General features: G+C 44.6%; 1 protein-coding gene across 1 annotated transcript in view; it reads left to right on the top strand.

The window, feature by feature from the left end:
* The window catches only part of chd5 (chromodomain helicase DNA binding protein 5), a 43,390-nt gene extending 25,717 nt beyond the window's left edge, over nt 1-17,673 (top strand). Inside the window, exons 18-40 of the mRNA XM_080846804.1 lie at nt 394-567; nt 1,030-1,171; nt 1,699-1,830; nt 3,797-3,914; nt 4,708-4,832; nt 5,075-5,312; nt 6,361-6,563; nt 7,004-7,178; nt 7,850-7,936; nt 8,226-8,314; nt 8,521-8,654; nt 9,763-9,907; nt 11,396-11,555; nt 12,950-13,032; nt 13,138-13,339; nt 13,766-13,852; nt 14,109-14,261; nt 14,467-14,575; nt 14,761-14,893; nt 15,891-16,086; nt 16,465-16,628; nt 16,987-17,110; nt 17,523-17,673. Of these exons, the coding sequence (XP_080702930.1) occupies nt 394-567; nt 1,030-1,171; nt 1,699-1,830; nt 3,797-3,914; nt 4,708-4,832; nt 5,075-5,312; nt 6,361-6,563; nt 7,004-7,178; nt 7,850-7,936; nt 8,226-8,314; nt 8,521-8,654; nt 9,763-9,907; nt 11,396-11,555; nt 12,950-13,032; nt 13,138-13,339; nt 13,766-13,852; nt 14,109-14,261; nt 14,467-14,575; nt 14,761-14,893; nt 15,891-16,086; nt 16,465-16,628; nt 16,987-17,110; nt 17,523-17,647 (3,298 nt within the window). The 3' untranslated portion in view covers nt 17,648-17,673. The remainder of the gene's footprint in view (nt 1-393; nt 568-1,029; nt 1,172-1,698; nt 1,831-3,796; nt 3,915-4,707; nt 4,833-5,074; nt 5,313-6,360; nt 6,564-7,003; nt 7,179-7,849; nt 7,937-8,225; nt 8,315-8,520; nt 8,655-9,762; nt 9,908-11,395; nt 11,556-12,949; nt 13,033-13,137; nt 13,340-13,765; nt 13,853-14,108; nt 14,262-14,466; nt 14,576-14,760; nt 14,894-15,890; nt 16,087-16,464; nt 16,629-16,986; nt 17,111-17,522) is intronic.
* Nucleotides 17,674-22,338: the final 4,665 nt, after the last annotated feature.

Consider the following 22,338-nt stretch of genomic DNA (forward strand, 5'->3'; position numbering starts at 1 on the left):
ACCCCCCCCCCAAAACCGCTCCGTTCCACTCTACTTTATTTTGGGGAATGTCCTCCTGTGCTCCACTGATTTCTGGATCCTCCACCTCTTGGCTCTGCTAAACTGTGGGAATGGCTTTGTCACGCATGACAGCCCAGTATCTCCGAGGCTGGAGTGTCTCCAGCAGTGCTGTACTTATGCCTTAGGCGTGGGTTCAAGAGCTCTCCACAGAAGGAGCTCCATATAATGTGTGTTATATAATGTGCTCCATATAATGTGTGGATATTTTTGCGGGTGTCTGTGGGGAAAAAAATAAACATGGTTTAGTTGGAATAAAAGTGCTTATGAGCGTAACACAATATTACCCCTACCTTCTGAAGTGCCATGACAGTCATTTCTAATTTCTCTTGGAAGTAACCTGGATGGCTTCCTGGAGGAGTTTGCAGACATCTCCAAGGAGGACCAGATCAAGAAGCTGCACGACCTGCTGGGCCCCCACATGCTGCGCAGGCTGAAGGTCGACGTCTTCAAGAACATGCCGGCCAAGACGGAACTCATCGTTCGCGTGGAGCTCAGCCCTATGCAGAAGTCAGTCTCAACATGGCAGCTGTTAGCTTGTTGGCGATTTGAATGGCCTCTGATAGACTACAGTTTGTTCTATTTATTTTTTTAAAGATTTATTTTTTGGGCTTTTATGCCTTTAATCGACAGTGCAGTGAAGAGTGTTACAGGAAATGAGAGGGAGAAGAGGTGGGGTGTGGACAGGAGCAATGACATCGGGCTGGATTCGAACCTGTGTCCTCCATGGGCGTCAAGCCCAAATGTGGTCGGGGCTACTGCTTGCGTCACAGTGCCCCCCCTGTTCTATTTCAAATTAGCTGGAACTCTAAATCTGCTCATCTATCCCTATGCTTTAAAATCAGTCACTTTGAACCTAGTCCAGAGGAATGAATCAGGGATGAGTTTGGCATGTTGCCTCTAAAAGCCTGCTGTGAGACTTCCATGACTTCCTTTCACTCCTGACTCGGCTTTAACCTCTGACCTCAACAGGAAGTACTACAAGTTCATCCTCACACGGAACTTTGAGGCTCTGAACTCCAAGGGTGGGGGCAACCAGGTGTCCCTGCTTAACATCATGATGGACCTCAAGAAGTGCTGCAACCACCCTTACCTGTTCCCCGTGGCCGCTGTGGTGAGGAGTGTGTGTGTGTGTGTGTGTGTGTGTGTGTGTGTGTGTGTGTGTGTGTGTATATATGTGTGTGTGCATAGACAATGTAAATAGTGTGTATGTGTGTGTATAGGATTTGTGCATAAATTGGGGAAAGAAGAAGGTTTGATGTGTGATTAGTGATTAAAGCATGCATATTACTCATAGTAATGATTTTTCATTTGTGAGGCTGCAGATAGATCCTCATTGTTTGGGAGGACAGAGAGAATTAATAGGCTGTTGTTCCTCTCGTATCTTGTGGGAAATTTTTCTAGACATCTTCATGTCGCTGGCCCGCTATGCAAAGAACCTTTGTGTAAATGAAGCAATTTTCTCAGATGTACACATCAATATGTTATCATGTCATCACAGCAAGATAACCAGATCTGTTCTCGCATATGCAGTTATATACGAAATTGAAAGAAGGAATCCAATAAATGTAGAAAGAAATAAACAAGTTTGGGGTATGGAATCGACTTTGATTTGATTGATTGATGTGTCTGTCTTCTCAGGAGGCCCCAGTTCTCCCGAATGGTTCCTATGACGGGAACCAGCTGGTGAAGTCCTCAGGCAAGCTCACTCTGCTGCAGAAGATGCTGAGGAAGCTCAAGGACGAAGGCCACCGAGTCCTCATCTTCTCTCAGGTCTGCTTCACCACACAGCACACAGACAGTTTTCTCTCCGAGTTGTCTCCGAAAAAACACCCTTACTCTTGTTAAACCTTCGAACATCAAGGATGATTCTGTTGTGTGTAGGGCTTCATGGCCACTTTGCTTCAATGCTTAGGAAGTGTGTGCAGTGTCAATAATTAACATGGACAGTTACAGTAGCCTGGCCTGATATACTGTATAAATGTATTTGTATATATATGTATGTGTAATATATATACAGTATATATACAGTGTATATATATATATATATATATATATATATTATGGCATGCCTTTCAGGAAATTAACATTTGAATATGTATATACAAAAGTCTGAATATATATACAAAGTCTGAATATATATACAAAAGTCTGAATATATATACAAAACTCTGAATATATATACAAAAGTCTGAATATATATACAAAAGTCTGAACTCTGAAGCGCTCAATCCGTCTTTGTCCGCCATATTGGATTGAGCGCTTCCTATTAAATCGATGGTACCAAAATGTTTGTAATTACGTATTTTCTGCTTCATGAAATACTGTTTCAAGAGCCCAGTATAACAGAAAAACAGTATTTCATGAAGCAGAAAATACGTAATTACAAACATTTTGGTGCCATTGATTTAATAGGAAGCGCTCAATCCAATATGGCAGACAAAGACGGATATATATATTATGGCATGCCGTTCAGGAAATTAACATTTGAATATATATATATACAAAAGTCTGAATATATATACAAAAGTCTGAATATATATACAAAACTCTGAATATATATACAAAAGTCTGAATATATATACAAAACTCTGAATATATATACAAAACTCTGAATATATATACAAAAGTCTGAATATACTGTATATACAAAACGAAGTCTGAATATATATACAAAACGAAGTCTGAATATATATACAAAACTCTGAACTCTGAAGCACTCAATCCGTCTTTGTCCGCCATATTGGATTGAGCGCTTCCTATTAAATCAATGGTACCAAAATGTTTGTAATTACGTATTTTCTGCTTCATGAAATACTGTTTTTCTGTTATATTGTTCAATTTGATTGATTTCTCACTAGAAATGCAATAATAACACGTTTATGTTACACCGTTTGACTTCACGAAGGATATTTTTAGAGGCAAGTCTTCCATTGACTTGACTGGGGTCTCATCAAAACCTTCTTAATTCCTTGTTTTCTGCTTCATGAAATACTGTTTCAGAGTTCAGAGTTTTGTATATATATTCAGACTTCGTTTTGTATATATATACAGACTTTGTTTTGTATATATATATTCAGACTTCGTTTTGTATATATATTCAGAGTTTTGTATATATATTCAGACTTTTGTATATATATTCAGAGTTTTGTATATATATTCAGACTTTTGTATATATATATCCAGACTTTTGTGTATAAATTCAGAGTTTTGTATATATATTCAGACTTTTGTATATATATTCAGAGTTTTGTATATATATTCAGAATTTTGTATATATATTCAGAGTTTTGTATATATATATTCAAATGTTAATTTCCTGAACGGCATGCCATAATATATATATATATATATATATATATATATATATATATATATATATATATATATATATATATATAATGTGAAGTTAAATTCTGAACACAATGCTTAATACAAATGTACACATTCATTCATTATTCACTTGGAACAGGTCGATGATCCACAGCACTGATCTTTATTTACCATTATTCATTTTATTTCTTCAGCACTGTAGCTGTCATTCAAAAACGCACTGAGGCTGAACACAGCAGATTCAGCTAATCAGAGGAAGTACAGCTGTCTGATGTGTGCTAGAGCAGGGAATTTAGGGAGGTGGTCTGTAGCATACCCTATTTAACAAAGCTATTTTTAAACCTGCTTTCATCCTGAATACGTCAAGACACGTGGCCCATTTAAAATTCCCTGGTCTTCATTTCAGATGACGAAGATGCTGGACCTGCTGGAGGACTTCCTGGAGAATGAGGGCTACAAGTACGAGCGGATAGACGGAGGCATCACTGGTGGCCTGAGGCAGGAAGCCATAGACCGCTTCAATGGTGAGAGCCCTCTGCTCCCTTCACTACTAATTTCGTCCACTAGAGGGAAACACTTTGACAAACCTTACAACTTGACAGACATGGTTTCCATGGTCATGAAAATCTTGGAAAAGTCATGGAATTTTAAAATCCCATTTCCCAAGCAATGACAAAACCATGAAATTCATAGAATGTTTTAAACGTCATGAAAAATCATTTGTCGTATGTAGGAATAATTCAATTAATTATGTTATTGTAGTCTTCCAATGATAATGTCTCGTTGTTCAAATGTATGAAGTGTGATGCATTTTCCTACTTAAATAGTCAGATAGCCTAACTAATCTATCAGAAAAGAAATGCAAAATGTTGATGTTTAATCTTTATTCAATAATGACGCCAAACCTGTGGACTACAGTACACACTTTTGTGTAGGTTGTGAAAAGTCATGTCAATTTAATCAAGGATCCTTGAAAAGTCATGGACCAGTTTTGAAGTGTAGTGGAACTCTGGACAGATAAACTCATGGCCCTGGCCCAGGCCCTGGCTGGTTTGCAAACACATTAAGGCCGTTTCAGCATCTCCATTAAGTGCAAAGTGTAGGCCATATACCCAAATGTCCATGAATGTCAGCATCTTCTCCATCAGCTCTTAGGTAAAGTTGATGTTTGTAGGTGAAGGAGGGGATTGTATTTCTAGAATTCTGCCCACAGCTCCAACCCTATACAATGTGAAGTGTGTAAAAGATTAAAATATTGAAAGATTAATTTTTGAACGGTTAAATTAATTTAATGAAATGAACGGTTTATTTTCCCAGCTCCTGGAGCACAGCAGTTCTGTTTCCTGTTGTCGACACGCGCCGGTGGGCTGGGCATCAACCTGGCCTCAGCAGACACGGTCGTCATCTATGACTCTGACTGGAACCCCCACAATGACATCCAGGTACAGAAGTTGTGTGCCCACGTCCTCTTACTCTGTCTCTCTCTCTGTCTGTTCCTTCTCTGTTCGTCAAAAACACACAGGCACACAAAATGGAATAATTGTAATAATATGAAACAATATGACTAAGTGCAGTGTTTTCTTTCACTGAGTATTTGGTCCTCACACTTTGGTCTGAGTGTGTTACGTAATATCTCCTCCTTAACTCTAAGTCTGTCCGGTGTGTGCACGTGTTCTTCTCTCAGGCCTTCAGCAGAGCGCACCGCATCGGGCAGAACCGCAAGGTGATGATCTACCGCTTCGTGACGCGGGCCTCGGTGGAGGAGCGCATCACGCAGGTGGCCAAGCGCAAGATGATGCTGACCCACCTCGTGGTGCGGCCCGGCCTGGGCTCCAAGACCGGCTCCATGTCCAAGCAGGAGCTGGACGACATCCTCAAGTTTGGCACCGAGGAGCTCTTCAAAGACGACATCGAGGCCATGGGTATGTGAAATTTCCCGTAGATATGCCAGTGATGTGAGCTGGGCTGGAGCAGGTTTGTGAAAGGCTTGGAGGCCGAATGTAGACTTGAGTATCGTTAAAGATCTCTGAGAGGCTTTGTGCCTTTGGCCTTGAGAAACATACTCATTTCCTCTCCAAGATGTGTGGTGTAGCGGTCTGTGAAGGGTTCATCTCTGACACAAAGGTTATGTTGCTTTGTGGTTATCCTTTGGAACAATATGGTGTGCCTTTAAAAGCTCTGCACTAAAAGCTTTTATCAATCATTGTGTTTTCCTCTGGGCTTCAAGAGTTGTTGAAATGCTGTGGAATTATGTACAGAAGTAGAGTTATCTATTGGATGGCTTGGTTAATTCTACACAATCTCTGGTTGTCTGCACTTGCAAATAGTTCTGTCTGCACCCCTATATGATGGATGCTTCCCATTGAAAACAACATATCCTGTATTTTCAGCTCAGACACAATCCTCTGTCTCCATCTCATTTGTTTGGTCTTGTGGGGAAAGGCAGTCCCAGTGCACAGCCCTCTGTGAAGTGCCAATTTGCAGAGGTCCTTTCCCCCAGGAGCCCCAGTAAGAGGGGGTCTCAGTGGACACGCAACACTCAGCTAACAGCCGCCTCAGTCAGTCAGTCCAAACGCTCAGTCGGATTCAAACCTGTTTATGAAGCCATTTATTTGTTCATTTATATGCATTGAAGTGTTATGCAGGGGGGTTGTACTGGTGGAAGTGATATTGTAGTCTCGGAATGGATTTTTTATAATGGAGGTTCATTTATTTAGCTCCCAGGTTAGCAGCATCCATTCTCCTCCCCTCTTGTCCTGGGACACCATGTTTAGAGAAGTCTGAAGGCCTCTGGCACTGTGTAGTCTAAGCCTTACCTCCATGCGTAACACACCTCATGGATAATGAAGCCTTGTGTAGAGGTCAATTACTCCACTGTCCTTGATGCAACTCCGTTTGACAACAACAGGGGGCCCAGAAGGGGAGACACATCTGTCCATGTCCTGATCAGCCCAGATTAACCCCTGTTAGGCCTCTCTCGTTCTGTCTTTGTCCCCAAAGGGGACAACAAGGATGGGGAGGAGGGCAGCGTGATCCACTACGATGACGCGGCCATCTCCAAGCTCCTGGACCGCAGTCAGTGCACCAACGAGGACACGGAGATCCAGAACATGAACGAGTACCTGAGCTCCTTCAAGGTGGCCCAGTACGTGGTGCGAGAGGAGGACGGAGAGGTCAGACTTCAGTTTACCTGAGCCTCTCATACCTGTGAATGGGTACAAGTGTAAAACTGCAGACAGTTGTTTAGACACGGGGATGTCTGTGCGGTGTTTCACACCCAGGAACCAGTGATATGTCAGCGCTTCACAAATGAGCTAGAATGGTACAGATTAATGGAATGTGGAACATAGACTCAGACATCTTATTCCATTCCTTTAACGTTTTCATGAAATGTGTGGATGACAGTCTTTTTCAGGTGTTAAAATAAAAGCCTTTTGGTTGACCTTCGGTTGACCTCACCTAATGCTCAGGAAATAGCTCATTTGAATTTGGTTTTTGTTTTTGCTATGTGCACCAATCCTGCATATGTGTGTGTGTCTATGATGTGTGTGTGTGTGTGTGTGTGTGTGTCTGTATAATGTGTGTGTGTATTTGTGTGTGTGCACACGATCAGGAGGAGCCCCAGCGTGAGATCATTAAGCAGGAGGAGAACGTGGACCCAGACTACTGGGAGAAGCTCCTGAGGCATCACTACGAGCAACAGCAGGAGGACCTGGCCCGCAACCTGGGCAAAGGCAAGCGCGTCCGCAAGCAGGTCAACTACAATGACACCTCCCAGGAGGACCAAGGTACAACCCTCACTCACTGCCTGGCTCCCTGTCCCTTTTTTTTTTTTTGCTTCAGTGTCTTGCATTGCTCTCCCTCATTCTCGTTTGGTTTTCTCTTTATCTTCTTGTGATTGCCTTCTCCCTCTCCCTCTTTTTCCTTTCTCTCTCTATTCTTTGTTTTTCATTTTCCCTCTCCATTCTCCCCTGCAATTTTAGTTTTCACATATTTTTGTTCTCAGTCTCTCTCTTCCTCTCCCTCTTCCTCCCTCTCTCTCTCCATTTGTGTTTTTATCTATGCTGGGCACTTAGGCGTTTGTAGCTCTTACATTTCCGCAGGCTTGCGTGTACAGTACCCATGTGTTGAAGCACCTACCAGAGGATTTGAGAGGTTCAAAGACACCAGGCCTGGGGCAGGGATGTGCCCGTCTGCTGGCCAGGGCTTTGTCCCGGATAACAACAAACTCTCCCGTGTGTGTAAGCAGCACACGTGCCTGGCACAGGGCCTGCGGAGGTTGAGTGCTCGCTGGCTGGCTGGCTGGCTGGCTGGCTGGCTGCTGGCTGGCTGGCTTGGGTGTGTGGTGTGTTTTGTAGTAGTGGGCAGAGCTCCAGTAGCCAAGGCTTCAGTCGTTGGGCCTCCCCCGACAGAAGTGAATGTAGCTGTGCCTGTTCTGTCTGTGTGCTCTGCAACTCAGAGTGGCAAGATGATCTTTCAGACAATCAGTCCGAGTATTCCCTGGGGTCCGAGGACGAGGACGAAGACTTCGAGGAGAGGCCTGAAGGTGAGCTCTCTGTCCAGGTCTATAGAACAGGTCTAAGTGATTTGGTGCGGAGGTGGAAAGAGCCAAGTTCAGACCATAGAAATACTACTGTGTTTCTCACTTAGAGTTTAGTTAACCAAATCCATAGTTTAGCTAAAATAGCAAGTCCAGACAGTCAGCGCTTAATTCTGAGGAGGACTTATAATGTCTGTAAATTCCCTCTCTTTAGTTTCATACTTTCTATTGGGCTGTAATGGTGCAGGTGAAACCAGTCTTAACGTGAAGTATCTATGGGGTTCTCTGTCTCCAGGAGGTCGCAGACAGTCACGAAGACAGATGAAGAGTGAACGGGACAAGCCTCTACCACCACTGTTGGCTCGTGTCAGTGGAAACATTGAGGTAAGGCTGTGTCATTTATTTATAACTGTTATTAACAAGACAGTAACAAATACAGTAAATTGATTGTGTATCCCCAACTATGACCCAGGTGTATAACAGTGACTGAACTCAGTTTTGAGTTTGAGTTATTAACTTACTCTTGTTTGTGTGTGTGTGTGTGTGTGTGTGTGTGTGTGTGTGTGTGTGTGTGTGTGTGTGTGTGTCAGGTACTGGGCTTTAATGCGCGCCAGCGTAAGGCTTTCCTCAATGCCATCATGCGCTGGGGAATGCCCCCTCAGGACGCCTTCAACTCCCACTGGCTGGTGCGGGACCTCCGGGGCAAGAGTGAGAAAGAGTTCAGGTAATACCACTCTCACGCTTCACCATTGGGCTGTTAACACCTGCCATTAAAATGGGTTTTGGGTGATCGGATCGCAACGGGATAGTTTTTGACCACATGAAAGCACAGGTGTACATACACTCAAGAAACACTGAGGATGGACCTCTGGAGGTAGTCAGGGACCCATTGTGTGATCACACTGAACACACGTGTAAATGCAATGGCGTTTTCAACCCTCACAACAACTACGTGGCCGGAAGTACACGATCCTGCGCGACTGTTCCAAACCAGTGAGGTTTTGAAAAGCAAAGCAAAGACAATAACGCAGCTTAACAGATGCTACCATTTCCTGCTATTCCTCTTCTATCTTTTTTTTTAGTTGTCTGTTGTTTTTGTGGACCCGTTCAAATGAGAGAAGGATGTGACGTAAGCTGGACACAGCAGTCGGATCTCAATGTGGACACTGAGGACAAATTAATGGCAGGTGTAAATGTAATCTGGTTAAAATCATAGCATATCTAGGTACAATCTGGACGTGAAACATATTTTAATGCCCGGTGAAAAAAGCCCCTATATCACTGATGGCTTTCCTTGATTTTTACAAATGTCTGTTCGATGACTGCTTTTGCATTTAGTGTTGGTGAAGGTTTTTTCATCATTTTTTTTTCCCCCCACTAATATTTGGTCTGTGATATATTCTTAGACTTTACACATCCACATGAGACTTGTGTGTGGTTGTGGCCACACATGGCTGTTATGAAATAGAATCCCTATCTGTGCGTTTCCATTGGTGCTAGCGCCCCCTGGAGAAGGGTAGGGGCAAATCACTTTATGGGACATTTTTATGGCAAGCTGGCCTCCTGGGGCATTACGATTCATCTGTTGAGTGGAGCTACCTGGTGAATATTGTTCAAAGCAAAACTCTAGCGTTTCACCAGCCAATATCTTGTGATATCTTGTGATTTGTTTGATTGTGAACATTGAAAATGATAATGTGTGTTTATGTGAGCACATTCTGACTATGACTTGAAATGCATAATTTAGTTAAACTTTTCTGTGTGGATGTGTGTGTCAATGTTTGCTCTTGCTTGTGTGTGTGTGTGTGTGTGCGTGTGTGTGTGCGTGTCAGGGCCTATGTGTCCCTCTTCATGAGGCATCTGTGTGAGCCTGGTGCAGACGGAGCAGAGACCTTTGCTGACGGCGTCCCGCGAGAGGGACTATCCCGCCAGCACGTCCTCACCCGCATCGGCGTCATGTCTCTGGTCCGCAAGAAGGTACCGGACCACGTCCTCCATTACTGTTGCTTCCTGCTTGAACTTCACTGCGCCACACATTTTCACAGCTCTCACAGCTTAATCTTCTTCACGTACTTCTGAAAGTGTCTCTCAATCAGTACCAACACACAACTTGGCTTAGTAGACCGATTGAAGTGTTCTAAAGAAGTGTTCTCTGTGGAGTTTGGCCTCCAGGGGGATCACACACCATTTCACACACACAGCTTCACACACACAGCTCCACACACACAGTTTCACACACACAGTTTCACACACACAGCTCCACACACACAGTTTCACACACACAGTTTCCCACACACAGCTCCACACACACAGCTCCACACGAACACTTTTACACAAACAGCTTCACACAGCTCCACACACACACAGCTCCACACACTCAGTTTCACACACACAGCTCCACACACACAGTTTCACACAAACAGCTCCACACACACAGCTCACACACACAGCTCCACACACACACAGCTCCACACACTCAGCTCCACACACACAGCTCCACACACACAGCTCCACACACACAGTTTCACACACACAGTTTCACACACACAGCTCCACACACACAGCTTCACACGAACCCTTTTAAACAAACAGCTTCACACAGCTCCACACACACACAGTTTCACACACACAGCTCCACACACACACAGCTCCACACACTCAGTTTCACACACACAGCTCCACACACACACAGCTCCACACACTCAGTTTCACACACACAGCTCCACACACACCGTTTCACACACAGCTCCACACACACAGTTTCACACAAACCCTTTTACACAAACAGCTTCACACAGCTTCACACACACAGCTCCACACGAACCCTTTTACACAAACAGCTTCACACAGCTCCACACACACAGTTTCACACACACAGCTCCACACAAACAGTTTCACACACACAGTTTCCCACACACAGCTCCACACACACAGCTTTGCACATACAGACAGTAGATTGGCTGCACAACAGTGCCAACAGTGTGCACAAGCAAAACAGTCCTATGATGGTTGTTTTTTAAGTGGTTTTGGTTAAACGGTATAAAGACAGATAGTAGGATGTAACGGTCCTTTGTAGTGTGGTTCGTTGTTCATGTTCAATGACAGCTGTCTAAATTGTCTTTCTTCAATGTTTTAAAAAAGGAAAAGAAGTTCGTTTCACTGCTTTATCTTTGATGTTTAGAAAAATAACTTTTTGAAGTGTGTTCAAACTGCTTTTTATAATAAATTACATTTCTTTTTCTGATATTTTTCTTTGGCTTTTAGCAGAGCCCACCTGATTTCTCAGCTTATCATTTTAAGCAGACTTTCTTAATTGGCCCTTCTCACATTTCTGAAATTTTTAAATTGTCACGATTTAAGCATTCAAGCCTTCTAAATCCCTTCTCCTGGTGAGTAATCTCCTCCTGTGTGTGTCTTTGTGTGTGTTTGTGTGTGCGTGCTTGCGTGTGTGTGTGTGTGTTGTAGGTGCAGGAATTTGAGCACGTCAACGGGAAGCTGAGCTCCCCCGACCTGATCCCTGCAGGGCTGGAGCTGAAGAAGCTGACGGAGGCCATCTCCTCCGACCCCAACACCCCCGTCCTGGCCAGCCCCTACCCCACCCAGCCCAGCACACCTGTTCCCTCAGGTGAGCCCGTCCCGTCCCACGTTTACTGTTCACAATCTCTGCCTCAGGCTCTCATGCAACCCAAACACACCACAGCATACTGCCTAAGTCAGCTAGCTAGCTGCTGTGAGTATTTTGAGAACCTACACTCCTGAACACTCCTGAACACTCCTGCATGGCTCATGTTTGGAGATGAACCCTCTTCCTGACAGCAGAGTCCTACAAATCTAAAAAAAAAGGACTACAATCCTACGCCTAGCACAAGAGTCACGAAAAGAATCACAATCCAAATCCAATCAGCATCTAAAATCTCACTTAATCTCACCTCACCGTTGCTACATCACCAGACGCCACCGGCAGCCAGACATCCCCCTGACACCAGCCTGAGGGTTGGAAACTGGCTCTCGTTGTGCATGTGAGGGACCGGGCGGTCACCCCACGTTGTTTTGGGAGGTCGCGACTGGACTGGGTGGTGTAGTTAGGAAGAAGGGTGCAGGAGAGGCTGGCTTTCATATAAAAATATATTTCTGTTTTATTTACTGGGGGAATTCTCTACATCAACCCCAAACCATTGCACACAAAATAAACAAACATAAATCACATACAAAACGCACTCACAGTGCTACATTTATCTAGGCAGAATGTTAATTTGCAGAATCAAGCTAGGCAAATTTCACTTAGCAGAAATAGACTATTGCACAATTAACCACGCAGACTTAACAAGGCACAATTCACTATGTAGACTTAAACTAGGCACAATTCACTATGCAGACCAATACTAGGTAAAATTCACTACACAGACTTAAATGAGGCACAACTCACTACGCATAGGTTAACTATAGTCTAATTCTTACTAAGCACCATTAGTACTTAACACAGATCAGCAGAGCAAACAAAACAAGGCACAAGGTGTCCACACAGCTAGACACAGGTTCCCTTCCACTCACAACAGGTATGGGTTTCTCACAAATGCCTTGTCAATGCTTTCTGTTCAAAAGCTCTCTGCAAAGTTCTCTCATGCCCATCTCCAGAAAAGTGTCCTTTCCATGAACATGAGGCGCCCTTTAAATAGGGGCCAGCTGAAGTCAATTGAAGCCATTTGGCCTCATGGGTCCAGCCACTATGGTGGGGGAGCCGGATCGAACCATTGTGGCGGGGGAGTCCACCCCACACCAGGGCCAAACTCCTCATTAGACAGTGAGAAGGGGAAGAACATTTCACCTTCTCACAGTGCACTTTCATGGATGTGTGCTCTTAGGACTGTGTGATATCAATAGAGTGTGTTTATCGTTGATAGTCACAACACCTCAGTTTCTGTATGGACCCCAAACTGCCCAAAGGTTTTGTCTGTGGTACGTCTGTTCCCTCACTATAATTGTGACTCTGACCTCCTCTGTGCTTCCTGGGTCTTACAGAGAAGGCAGAGTCGGCCTCGGGACCTGCTGAGGAGAAGGAGGGCACGGAGAACACTGACGGGGCCAAACCCGCAGAACCTGAGGTAGGCAGCGCTGGAAGGCACTCCTATGTTAGCTCTCCTTTATTTATCCATCCCTCCTTCATCACTAAATTCATCTACTCCCCCTCGGATATGTCCGGTCCGCAGGGGCCCGCTGGATCCGAGCCCTCTCCTGCTCCAGAGAAGCAGCCCGAGGGCGAGGAGTCCAAAGGAATCTCTGAAGACAAACCTGCGGGGGAGAGCGAGAACACGGAGACAGCGGCCGCACAGTCAGAGCCAGCGGCCAATCCCACGCAGCCCTCGGGTAAACAGACAGAGTCATCCACCAACCAGACAGCGGCTGCTAAAGGTAGAGTGTGATCATAGAAATTAAATATAGTAATAGGCATTGCTAAAACCTGCACTTGTTCCAGTTACTTAGTAACATCCAGGCAAAGTGTTGTGAATATGTTCAGGTTGAATGCAGTGGATGGCCTCAGAAAATTATATCTTTCTTCCTCTATAGTTTTGCCATTATGTGCTCATCTGTATTTAGCAGAGACATGCTATCTTTCTTCCTCTATAGTTTTGCCGTTATGTGCTCATCTGTATTTAGCAGACACATGCTATATTTCTTCCTCTATAGTTTTGCCATTATGTGCTCATCTGTATTTAGCAGACACATGCTATATTTCTTCCTCTATAGTTTTGCCGTTATGTGCTCATCTGTATTTAGCAGAGACATGCTATATTTCTTCCTCTATAGTTTTGTCAATATGTGCTCATCTGTATTTAGCAGAGACATGCAGAGAAGCAGAAAATCCCCAGGAGAAGCCTGAGGGTGAAACTCCCTCTTCCAAAGAGGACAAAGAGCAGAAAGCAGGTTTGTGTTTAAAGGGAAAATATATACCCACATTCACACACATGAAAAATGATTTTGAATGGATGATCATTCACTAGCTCTTAAACTACAGTTTAAAATTGTGTGTGAATGGATACGCTCTGTTCTGTTCAGGATTGTGTCTTTTTCACTACTTGGACTTGGACTCAAGTGATTTCCCTAGGAGAAAGGTAACAACTTTTGTAACAGACTGTAAACAATCTCCAGCATCATCTTGTGTTTGTGTGACTATCCTCAGCCTCATCGGACGAGCCCAAAGCAGAGGACGCCCCCGAGAGCCAGCTGAACGGAGAGAGGGACTCCAGGGATGAAACGGACGAGAGCCTGAAGGACGTGAAAAATGCCTGCAAGACCAAGTTCATGTTCAACATCGCCGACGGAGGCTTCACAGGTGAGGGCAGATCAGGTGGGGAAACCACGCCGGTAAACTGAGGATCAAACCGCCGTTAGCGTTCACTCAGACAGCGCGTTCCCAGGAGAGCTGGAGTCTCATCTAATGCCGGGAGTGTTGACTCATATTCAAGCATGGCTCTGAGCGTGTCTCACAGGCGGCTTCTGTTTGTCTGTTTGTTTGTTTGTTTGTTCGTTCCCCACAGAGCTGCATACCCTGTGGCAAAATGAGGAGCGAGCAGCCATGTCATCGGGCAAGACGTACGAGATATGGCACCGCAGGCACGACTACTGGTTGCTGGCTGGCATCGTCACGTATCCTTTCACAGCCTTTCTTCTTTTTTTTTCCTTCAGCGGCGTGCCTGTTCAAATGAACATTAACAGAAAAACAAGAAAAACGCAACATCTTTGTCCCAGGAAAGAGTGTGAAGAGACCTTTCTCAATATTTGGCTACGTGTCTGGTTGTGTTTTTCACCCTTGACAAACTGGTCTGCCACAGACACGGCTATGCCCGCTGGCAGGACATTCAGAATGACCCTCGCTATGCCATCCTCAACGAGCCCTTCAAGACCGAAATACACAAGGGCAACTACCTGGAGATGAAGAACAAGTTCCTCGCCAGACGCTTTAAGGTGGACTCCATTTCCTACCACATACAGCACATCTCAATGTCTACAGCATTAATGGACTTCATAGTAATGCTCTGTAAAATGAAAAGGATGTGACGAAGGCAAAATACTCAGAGTACATGAATTAAGCTAAATCACAGTTTAATTCAGGTACTCAGTCTTAAAGCAAGTGCCACAAGTAGTCATTATCAGACACTGGTGGGATATTTATGAAGCCCTGTATGTGAGCCCTCTCTGGGCTGCCTGGTTGATGGGGTGTGGTTGTGTGTCTGTATGTGAGCCCTCTCTGGGCTGCCTGGTTGATGTGGTGTGGTTGTGTGTCTGTATGTGAGCCCTCTCTGGGCTGCCTGGTTGATGTGGTGTGGTTGTGTGTCTGTATGTGAGCCCTCTCTGGGCTGCCTGGTTGATGGGGTGTGGTTGTGTGTCTGTATATGAGCCCTCTCTGGGCTGCCTGGTTGATGGGGTGTGGTTGTGTGTCTGTATGTGAGCCCTCTCTGGGCTGCCTGGTTGATGTGGTGTGGTTGTGTGTCTGTATGTGAGCCCTCTCTGGGCTGCCTGGTTGATGTGGTGTGGTTGTGTGTCTGTATGTGAGCCCTCTCTGGGCTGCCTGGTTGATGGGGTGTGGTTGTGTGTCTGTATGTGAGCCCTCTCTGGGCTGCCTGGTTGATGGGGTGTGGTTGTGTGTCTGTATGTGAGCCCTCTCTGGGCTGCCTGGTTGATGTGGTGTGGTTGTGTGTCTGTATGTGAGCCCTCTCTGGGCTGCCTGGTTGATGGGGTGTGGTTGTGTGTCTGTATATGAGCCCTCTCTGGGCTGCCTGGTTGATGGGGTGTGGTTGTGTGTCTGTATGTGAGCCCTCTCTGGGCTGCCTGGTTGATGTGGTGTGGTTGTGTGTCTGTATGTGAGCCCTCTCTGGGCTGCCTGGTTGATGGGGTGTGGTTGTGTGTCTGTATGTGAGCCCTCTCTGGGCTGCCTGGTTGATGGGGTGTGGTTGTGTGTCAGTTGCTGGAGCAGGCGCTGGTGATCGAGGAGCAGCTGAGGCGGGCAGCCTACCTAAACATGACCCAGGACTCCACCCACCCGGCCATGGCCCTCAACACGCGCTTCACCGAGATGGAGTGCCTGGCCGAGTCCCACCAGCACCTGTCCAAGGAGTCCCTGGCCGGGAACAAGCCTGCTAATGCCGTGCTTCACAAAGGTGTGTGGGCCGTCCGCAGAACTGTCATGGAAACTAATGCCTACATAAGACTCATGTCTGCGCTGTAGTTCAGGAAATCAAATAAATTATAACATCTTAGTTTCACCTATCCAAGTCATACAATGCCATGACAGAGGCCATTGCTCATTATGTAATATGCAATTTTGGTTAAGGGTCATGCTACTGCTACTGGTTATTGTCTGTTATCTATCATAGAAGTTATCAAGTAATCTGTCATGAAAGCTTACATCTGTACATTTTCATGACATGACATGGTTATGTTAGTCTTGTGGACCGACCTTTCAGTTTGGCTAATTGTTACTAATTACAGTGACAGTTTATCAGGTTTTAATAACTTTCGTTATGATGTTGTTGCAGTGCTGAACCAGTTGGAGGAGCTGCTGAGCGACATGAAGGCGGATGTGACGCGCCTGCCCTCCATGCTGTCGCGGATCCCGCCGGTCTCGGCTCGCCTGCAGATGTCTGAGAGGAGCATTCTGAGCCGCCTCACCAGCCGCGGCAACGAGCCGCCACCACAGCAGGTCCGCCAGCCAGCCCACAGGACGGGCAACCTCCCCCTGCACCGACACAGAACCTCACCTTACAGTGTTAGAAGCCATCACATTTACCATGATAGTGTGTGGTCCTTTTGCACTCTTTTTGCACTCAATCGCAAAGATTGTGTCATTTAAAGGAAGACATTAGGGAACAGTTATTCTTGATTGATGGCGGTCATACAGAATCACCAATGTGAACACCTCTGGCACCATGCACTGCTGATACCATCATGCATCTGGGTTAACCTGTAAGTCTCTCTCTCTCTCTTTCTCTATCTCCCTTTCTCTCTCTCTCTCTCTCTCTCTCTCTCTCTCTCTCTCTCTCTCTCTGTGTGATCTGCAGCCATACCCTCCGGGCACCTATGGGTGCTCTCAGATGTACAGTGGGAGTTTCGGCGGGGGGTTCCGAGGTCCCGGGGGAGCCCTGATCAACTACAGCCAGATGCCTCTAGGACCCTACGTCAGTGGTGAGACACTCCCATCCATTAGGGGAGATACATTTGGTATTACTGCACTGTGAACCTTTGAGTTCCTTTATCTGCCGTACGCTTTAAACTTCTCAAATATGCCGCAAGTAGTTAGTCTATGATTACTGGTATGACTAAGCATTAAAGAACTGCAGAGGTCTGCAGACAGTCACGGCCTGCAGCCCTACAGAATATACTCTCATGAGCACCTGAGGAGTGGAGATTTTTTTGATTGAATTTTAAATAGATTCTGCAGTAGGGTAGATATTCAAGAGAAGGATTTTCCTGGCCTTCACTATCAGTTCACATCTGTGGATTTTACTGGCCTTCACTTCACATCAGTTCACATCTGTGGTTCAAACGTAGAGTGTTGGAAGGACCACGGTGTGACCTGTTCCTCTGTCCTCTGCAGTGTCCTCCAGTGGACCGCCTCCATCTGGACACCTGGAGAAGAAACCCATTGACCCTCTAAGAGACGTCAACACTCCTGACCTGAAGTCAGGGAAGCCCAACGACGTCATCTGCATCGAGGACTAGCTTCTACCCCTGCCCCTTTGATCTGGCTTTACGAAAAAGAAAGGAGAAAAAAAAACACTCGCTGGCTAAGCTAATACTAAGGGAGTATTATTATACAGATATTGTATTAACTAATCGTATTGATTGCACTTTTTTGTCTTTAACAATCCCCATTGTAGAGTATCTTCAATCTGGTGTTTTCATTTTTATTTATTTTTCCAAATATGAGATACATTTTCTTTGTCCACCATTGGAAAAGAAGGTGCGTCAAGGGAACTGACACAGCAAGCTGGGGTTGAGTTATCTTGAAGAGGAAGATTTATTGGCACCACCACCAGTCACTTTTGCCATTGTGTCTCTGTCTCTCTTCATCTCTTGCCCTGTGCGGAGTTGTGGGTACTATCTCCATTGTGGACGTGACCTTGCACGGCTCTGCGTCTCGAGGTGCTGCTGGATCCAGAGAAGCCCCTTCCCTTGGCAGTGGGCTTCTTTTCCTCCAGGCCTCCTCCCAGATCTCCCACTCTTTCTCTGTTCTTTTCACGCTCCGTCTCATGAACATGTGGAGCTCGTGGATTGTGTCCTGGAACAGCCCAGTGTTCAAGAAGAACCGTCTCTCTCCCACCTACTCACCTATAGATAACAGAACCTTGCGGAGGACCCCGTCAAACGACCACACTCTCGGATACTGCTGAAGTAGAGATATGTACCTTGTATATTTAATGTATGTTGTATACTGTACGACAGCATGGCACACAACTCTCTGCTTCTGATGAGTTTCTGTTTGTTTCCTTTTTTAATCCTGGTCTACAGTTTCCCTTTCATAGCAGCTTCAGTTTAATTATAACGTAATCAGGATCCCTTTTCAGGGGGATCGAAGAACTCTAAAAAGAATATTTTGCCTGCAATATGCCTCAAAACTTTGGCTGTATTATAAATGACTTGCTACTCTGCAGCTGTGGAATGCTGCATTGCGGTATGATTTTACCCGGCTGAAAATCTCAGATGTAAATAGTTAAAGAGAAAGCCGTTTATTTTCCCTCACAGAGTGACAGGAAGATAAGTCTTTACTCAAATGAAACAAGGCAGCCATGTGCAGTCTAAAGCATAAAAGCAAGCAGCATTCATTTTATGTTAATTAAGCAAGCTGATAAACGATTGCTGATTAGTTTGTCCGCTGCTTTGAGAGGTAAACAGAGGTTTTGTAAATGTTCTTTGAGCCTACCACATGAATGTTAGAGAGAGAATGTGAAAGCCCTCCCTCCCCTGTGGTATGTCTCATGGTAGCTGCACCAGGTGTTGGAAGCAGTCCATACCGTGATGACTTTGATGGGAGGGTATCATATAGGGGGGGGGGTTCCCTTTTCATAGCAAGGAACAGATACAAATAAGTAAAAAAAATAACAAGTGCTTGCATCACTGTCACCTTTCGGCCTCTGACTTCTGCTTCATATTTCTCCATGAAAGTGCGATGTGTATTCAATGCGAAGTATAACGTTTTGTGTCTGTGAAGCGAACGTAAAACAAAACAGCAGAAAAACAAAACTGTGCCACTGAACAGTTATTCGGAGCTGTGTGTTTCAGGGTGTGTTTTTTTCCCGGTGGAGGAGCGAGGTACAGTGAAGTTCATATTCTAGAGAGAGCATGACGAGTTTGCCACAGAAACAGCACTCATACTGTCTGTCTGTGATTGTCTGACTACCTTGGAAAACAAAAAAAATGTTTTACTGCTATTTTTTGTCTTTTAATGAATGTCTTTTCAATATTTTTATCAACAACCTCCTTATGAGGTGTTTTGATTTTCTCCAAAGACCAGAGGCATTACTCATGTTCTTTTTTTTTAAGTTATGATTCTCCTTATACGATGATGATGATGATGATGATTATTATTGTCGTTGTTGTATTAGTACAGCGCTTTACTGTGGAAATGTAAGTCTAAAATGGTGTTATCTTTATGGGGGGTCTGGAGCAGTGCAATGTATGAAGCAGGAGTGCGTCATGTCTTTGAGTATTTCAGTGTGTTTTGATAAAGAAAAGGCACTAAGTGTCTCTAAGTGTGGGCCAGAGATGCGACTGTTGAACAGGTGACCTGATGACCTTGAGATTTTTCTGCCTTGCGTGTCCTCCTTGGGCCAAACCTGTGTTTGTCAAATGACTGAATGAAGCACTTTATCTGGGGAGAGATACTGTCTCGAGGTGTCATTGGAGTCCAAGTGTAAATGACGGCCAGACTAAAGTCGTTTTTTTGAAGTAGTTAGCGCGGTAGACATCATTAAGATACAACTTTGCAGCCCCCTCTTAAAAGAGCAGTCTTCAATTCAGGTTGTTCTCCTCCAAACGTATGTATGTACAGTCCACTTAAGTTCCAAGCTCAACCCTTTGATTGTGTGCCTAACTAAGGCCATAATGCGCAGTGGTTTTAAGTAGTTTTGAGACTAAATGCTGTAATCAAAGCATTCAATCAAGCTGTACGTGCTTGTGTGTGAAACTCATCAAACATTGGCTCTTAAGGTAACGTTTCCCTGGCTTTCACTAAAAGTGATGTCAAAATACCAATGATCATTTGCTTGCAACTCTGGCATGTTATGTGACAGTTATTGGTGTCCACAGACATCTAAATGTTCAGTAGGCCATACACTTACAGTAGACCAGACCAGAGACAAGAAACCAATGCCGTATGAAGACCTAAAGTTTTCTCACTCTACAGTATTTTGTTGGATGGAGGAAGTCAAAATATGACCCAGATCTTGTAAGCAGCCAGTTATTTTTTGTTTCTGTTTAGTCCAATATAGTTCTGTTGTGTTCTTAGTTCATCAGAGTGCCGAAAACGACTGACTATAGCTCTAAATGAAATGCAATCAAACTGAAGCCAGTATGAATGTAGGAAGTATATAGCAAACATAAGAGGCTTCAGTCTAATACTATTCAATGTATTTACACTATTCATTCATTAACTCTTGGCTTTAAAAGCTATCAGGAGACCTTGGCTGCGGCACCGTTCGTTGTGAAATATGCACAGCATGTAGAAAATGTTCTCTGTTGACTTTGAGGAGGCAGATGTGTATTTATTAAGGAAAGAAGGTGTGATCAGTCATGGAATGCAGTATTTCGCTCCGGTGCGAGCATTTGTTGTGAACAAGACGTGAAAAAGACATGAAAAATGAGTCATCATCTTTTCCTTTGTACTCAGTGTATTTGTTTAATGTGTTTTAATAAACTCTCTCAGTAAGAAATGAGAAACCAAATGGATGGGTTGTAATTGCTAACTCTGATGGTTTAATGCCTTATGTTCATGTTCCATTAATTAACAATTAGTTAATTAGGAGTGAACTTTCAGACTTTTTCTGCTACCCTACAGATAATATTACTGAACAGTAGCCAAGTCAGATTGTATGTTGGCTTGTTTTTGTTAATTAATTGATTCATTAATGAATTCATTACTTAATGAATTATGTGAGAAACCCTTTGTGAAAGATAATTCATTCATTTACTAAACTTCAGATTGTTTTTTGGAATACCTCAGTATTCTGGTTTGTCCATGTTTTAACTAACAATACCAACTTTAATGCAAACCATTTGGTTTTGAGATCTGCTTTTAATGTTTGCAATGTGTCTTTTGAGCATTTGTGCCTTTACCTATAAAACACTTTAGTGTACCTGTGTAGTCTGGGACCTCAAACCATTGGCTCCACCTACAGGCTAAACTTGAAACTACACCACCAGCTCTAAGCACACCCATTATCAAAAACAGAACCATAATTTAAAAAGTTTCAAAGAGAAATGATTATAGATGCCATAGCCCATAATACATTAGTCTTTCACACCAAAACTGTTACCACTCAAACTCCAATGTATCTCCTGTCATTAAACAGTTTGTATGTTTTAGCACAGAGTTGAAATACAGCACATTGCAATAAAATAACAATGAAAATAGTGGATGTCCAGTGAGGAATGATGTAGTACTCATGTTTGGGGCTAAGATAAGTTATTAGATCTACTGGGAACTATAAGTGATTAGCAGAACTCTCCCTCTGCTCTCAATGACGTCTTGTCCACTAAATAGGGTTGCAAGAGTTTCTGTAGGATCTGAGGCAAATGGCTTGTTTCTCTCCCGCATAGTTCTATTTCTGCCCCTGCAGGGAGGCTTTGAGATGGCGTAATCTCTCAAGCTGGGCCAAACACTCTCCCTCTACTTTGCACTTTCTCTCTTTCTCACTCCCTTTCTCTGGGTCCCGGTCATTCTCCCTTCCCTCCATCTCTCCTTTCAGTGCCTTTAGTCCCGCCCTCTAGCCTGCAGCCCCAGCTGTGATTGAACAATGAGCCGCCACTCTTCTGATTGGCTGTAGCCCGGGAGAGCCGTTTTGGCCCTGCCCTGTGTGGGCCGTGTCCGTTTAAAAGCAGGGGGATGGGAGGGAGGGAGGGAGGGGCCGAACTAAAGAAGGGAGAGAGGGAGACAGGGGCCTCTGTCAGCAAAAGGGAGTGTGTGTGTGTGTGTGTGTGTGAGAGAGAGAGAATGCAGGAGAGAACCAGAGTGAGACGGCCAGTGCTGTGCAGAGAACGGGGAACTTGTGTGTGAGTGAGCGAGCAAGTGTGTGTGTAGGAAAGTTAACCGCTCAGGATATTCTCTGCTGTCCAATTCCAAGTGACCTGCCTGCCCGGTTACAGAGAAGGTGCCCCTGAACAGGAGGTGGAGGAGGAGGAGGAGGAGGATGAGG

Source organism: Sprattus sprattus (genome assembly GCF_963457725.1).
Source record: "Sprattus sprattus genome assembly, chromosome: 10".
NCBI classification, from domain to species: domain Eukaryota; kingdom Metazoa; phylum Chordata; class Actinopteri; order Clupeiformes; family Clupeidae; genus Sprattus; species Sprattus sprattus.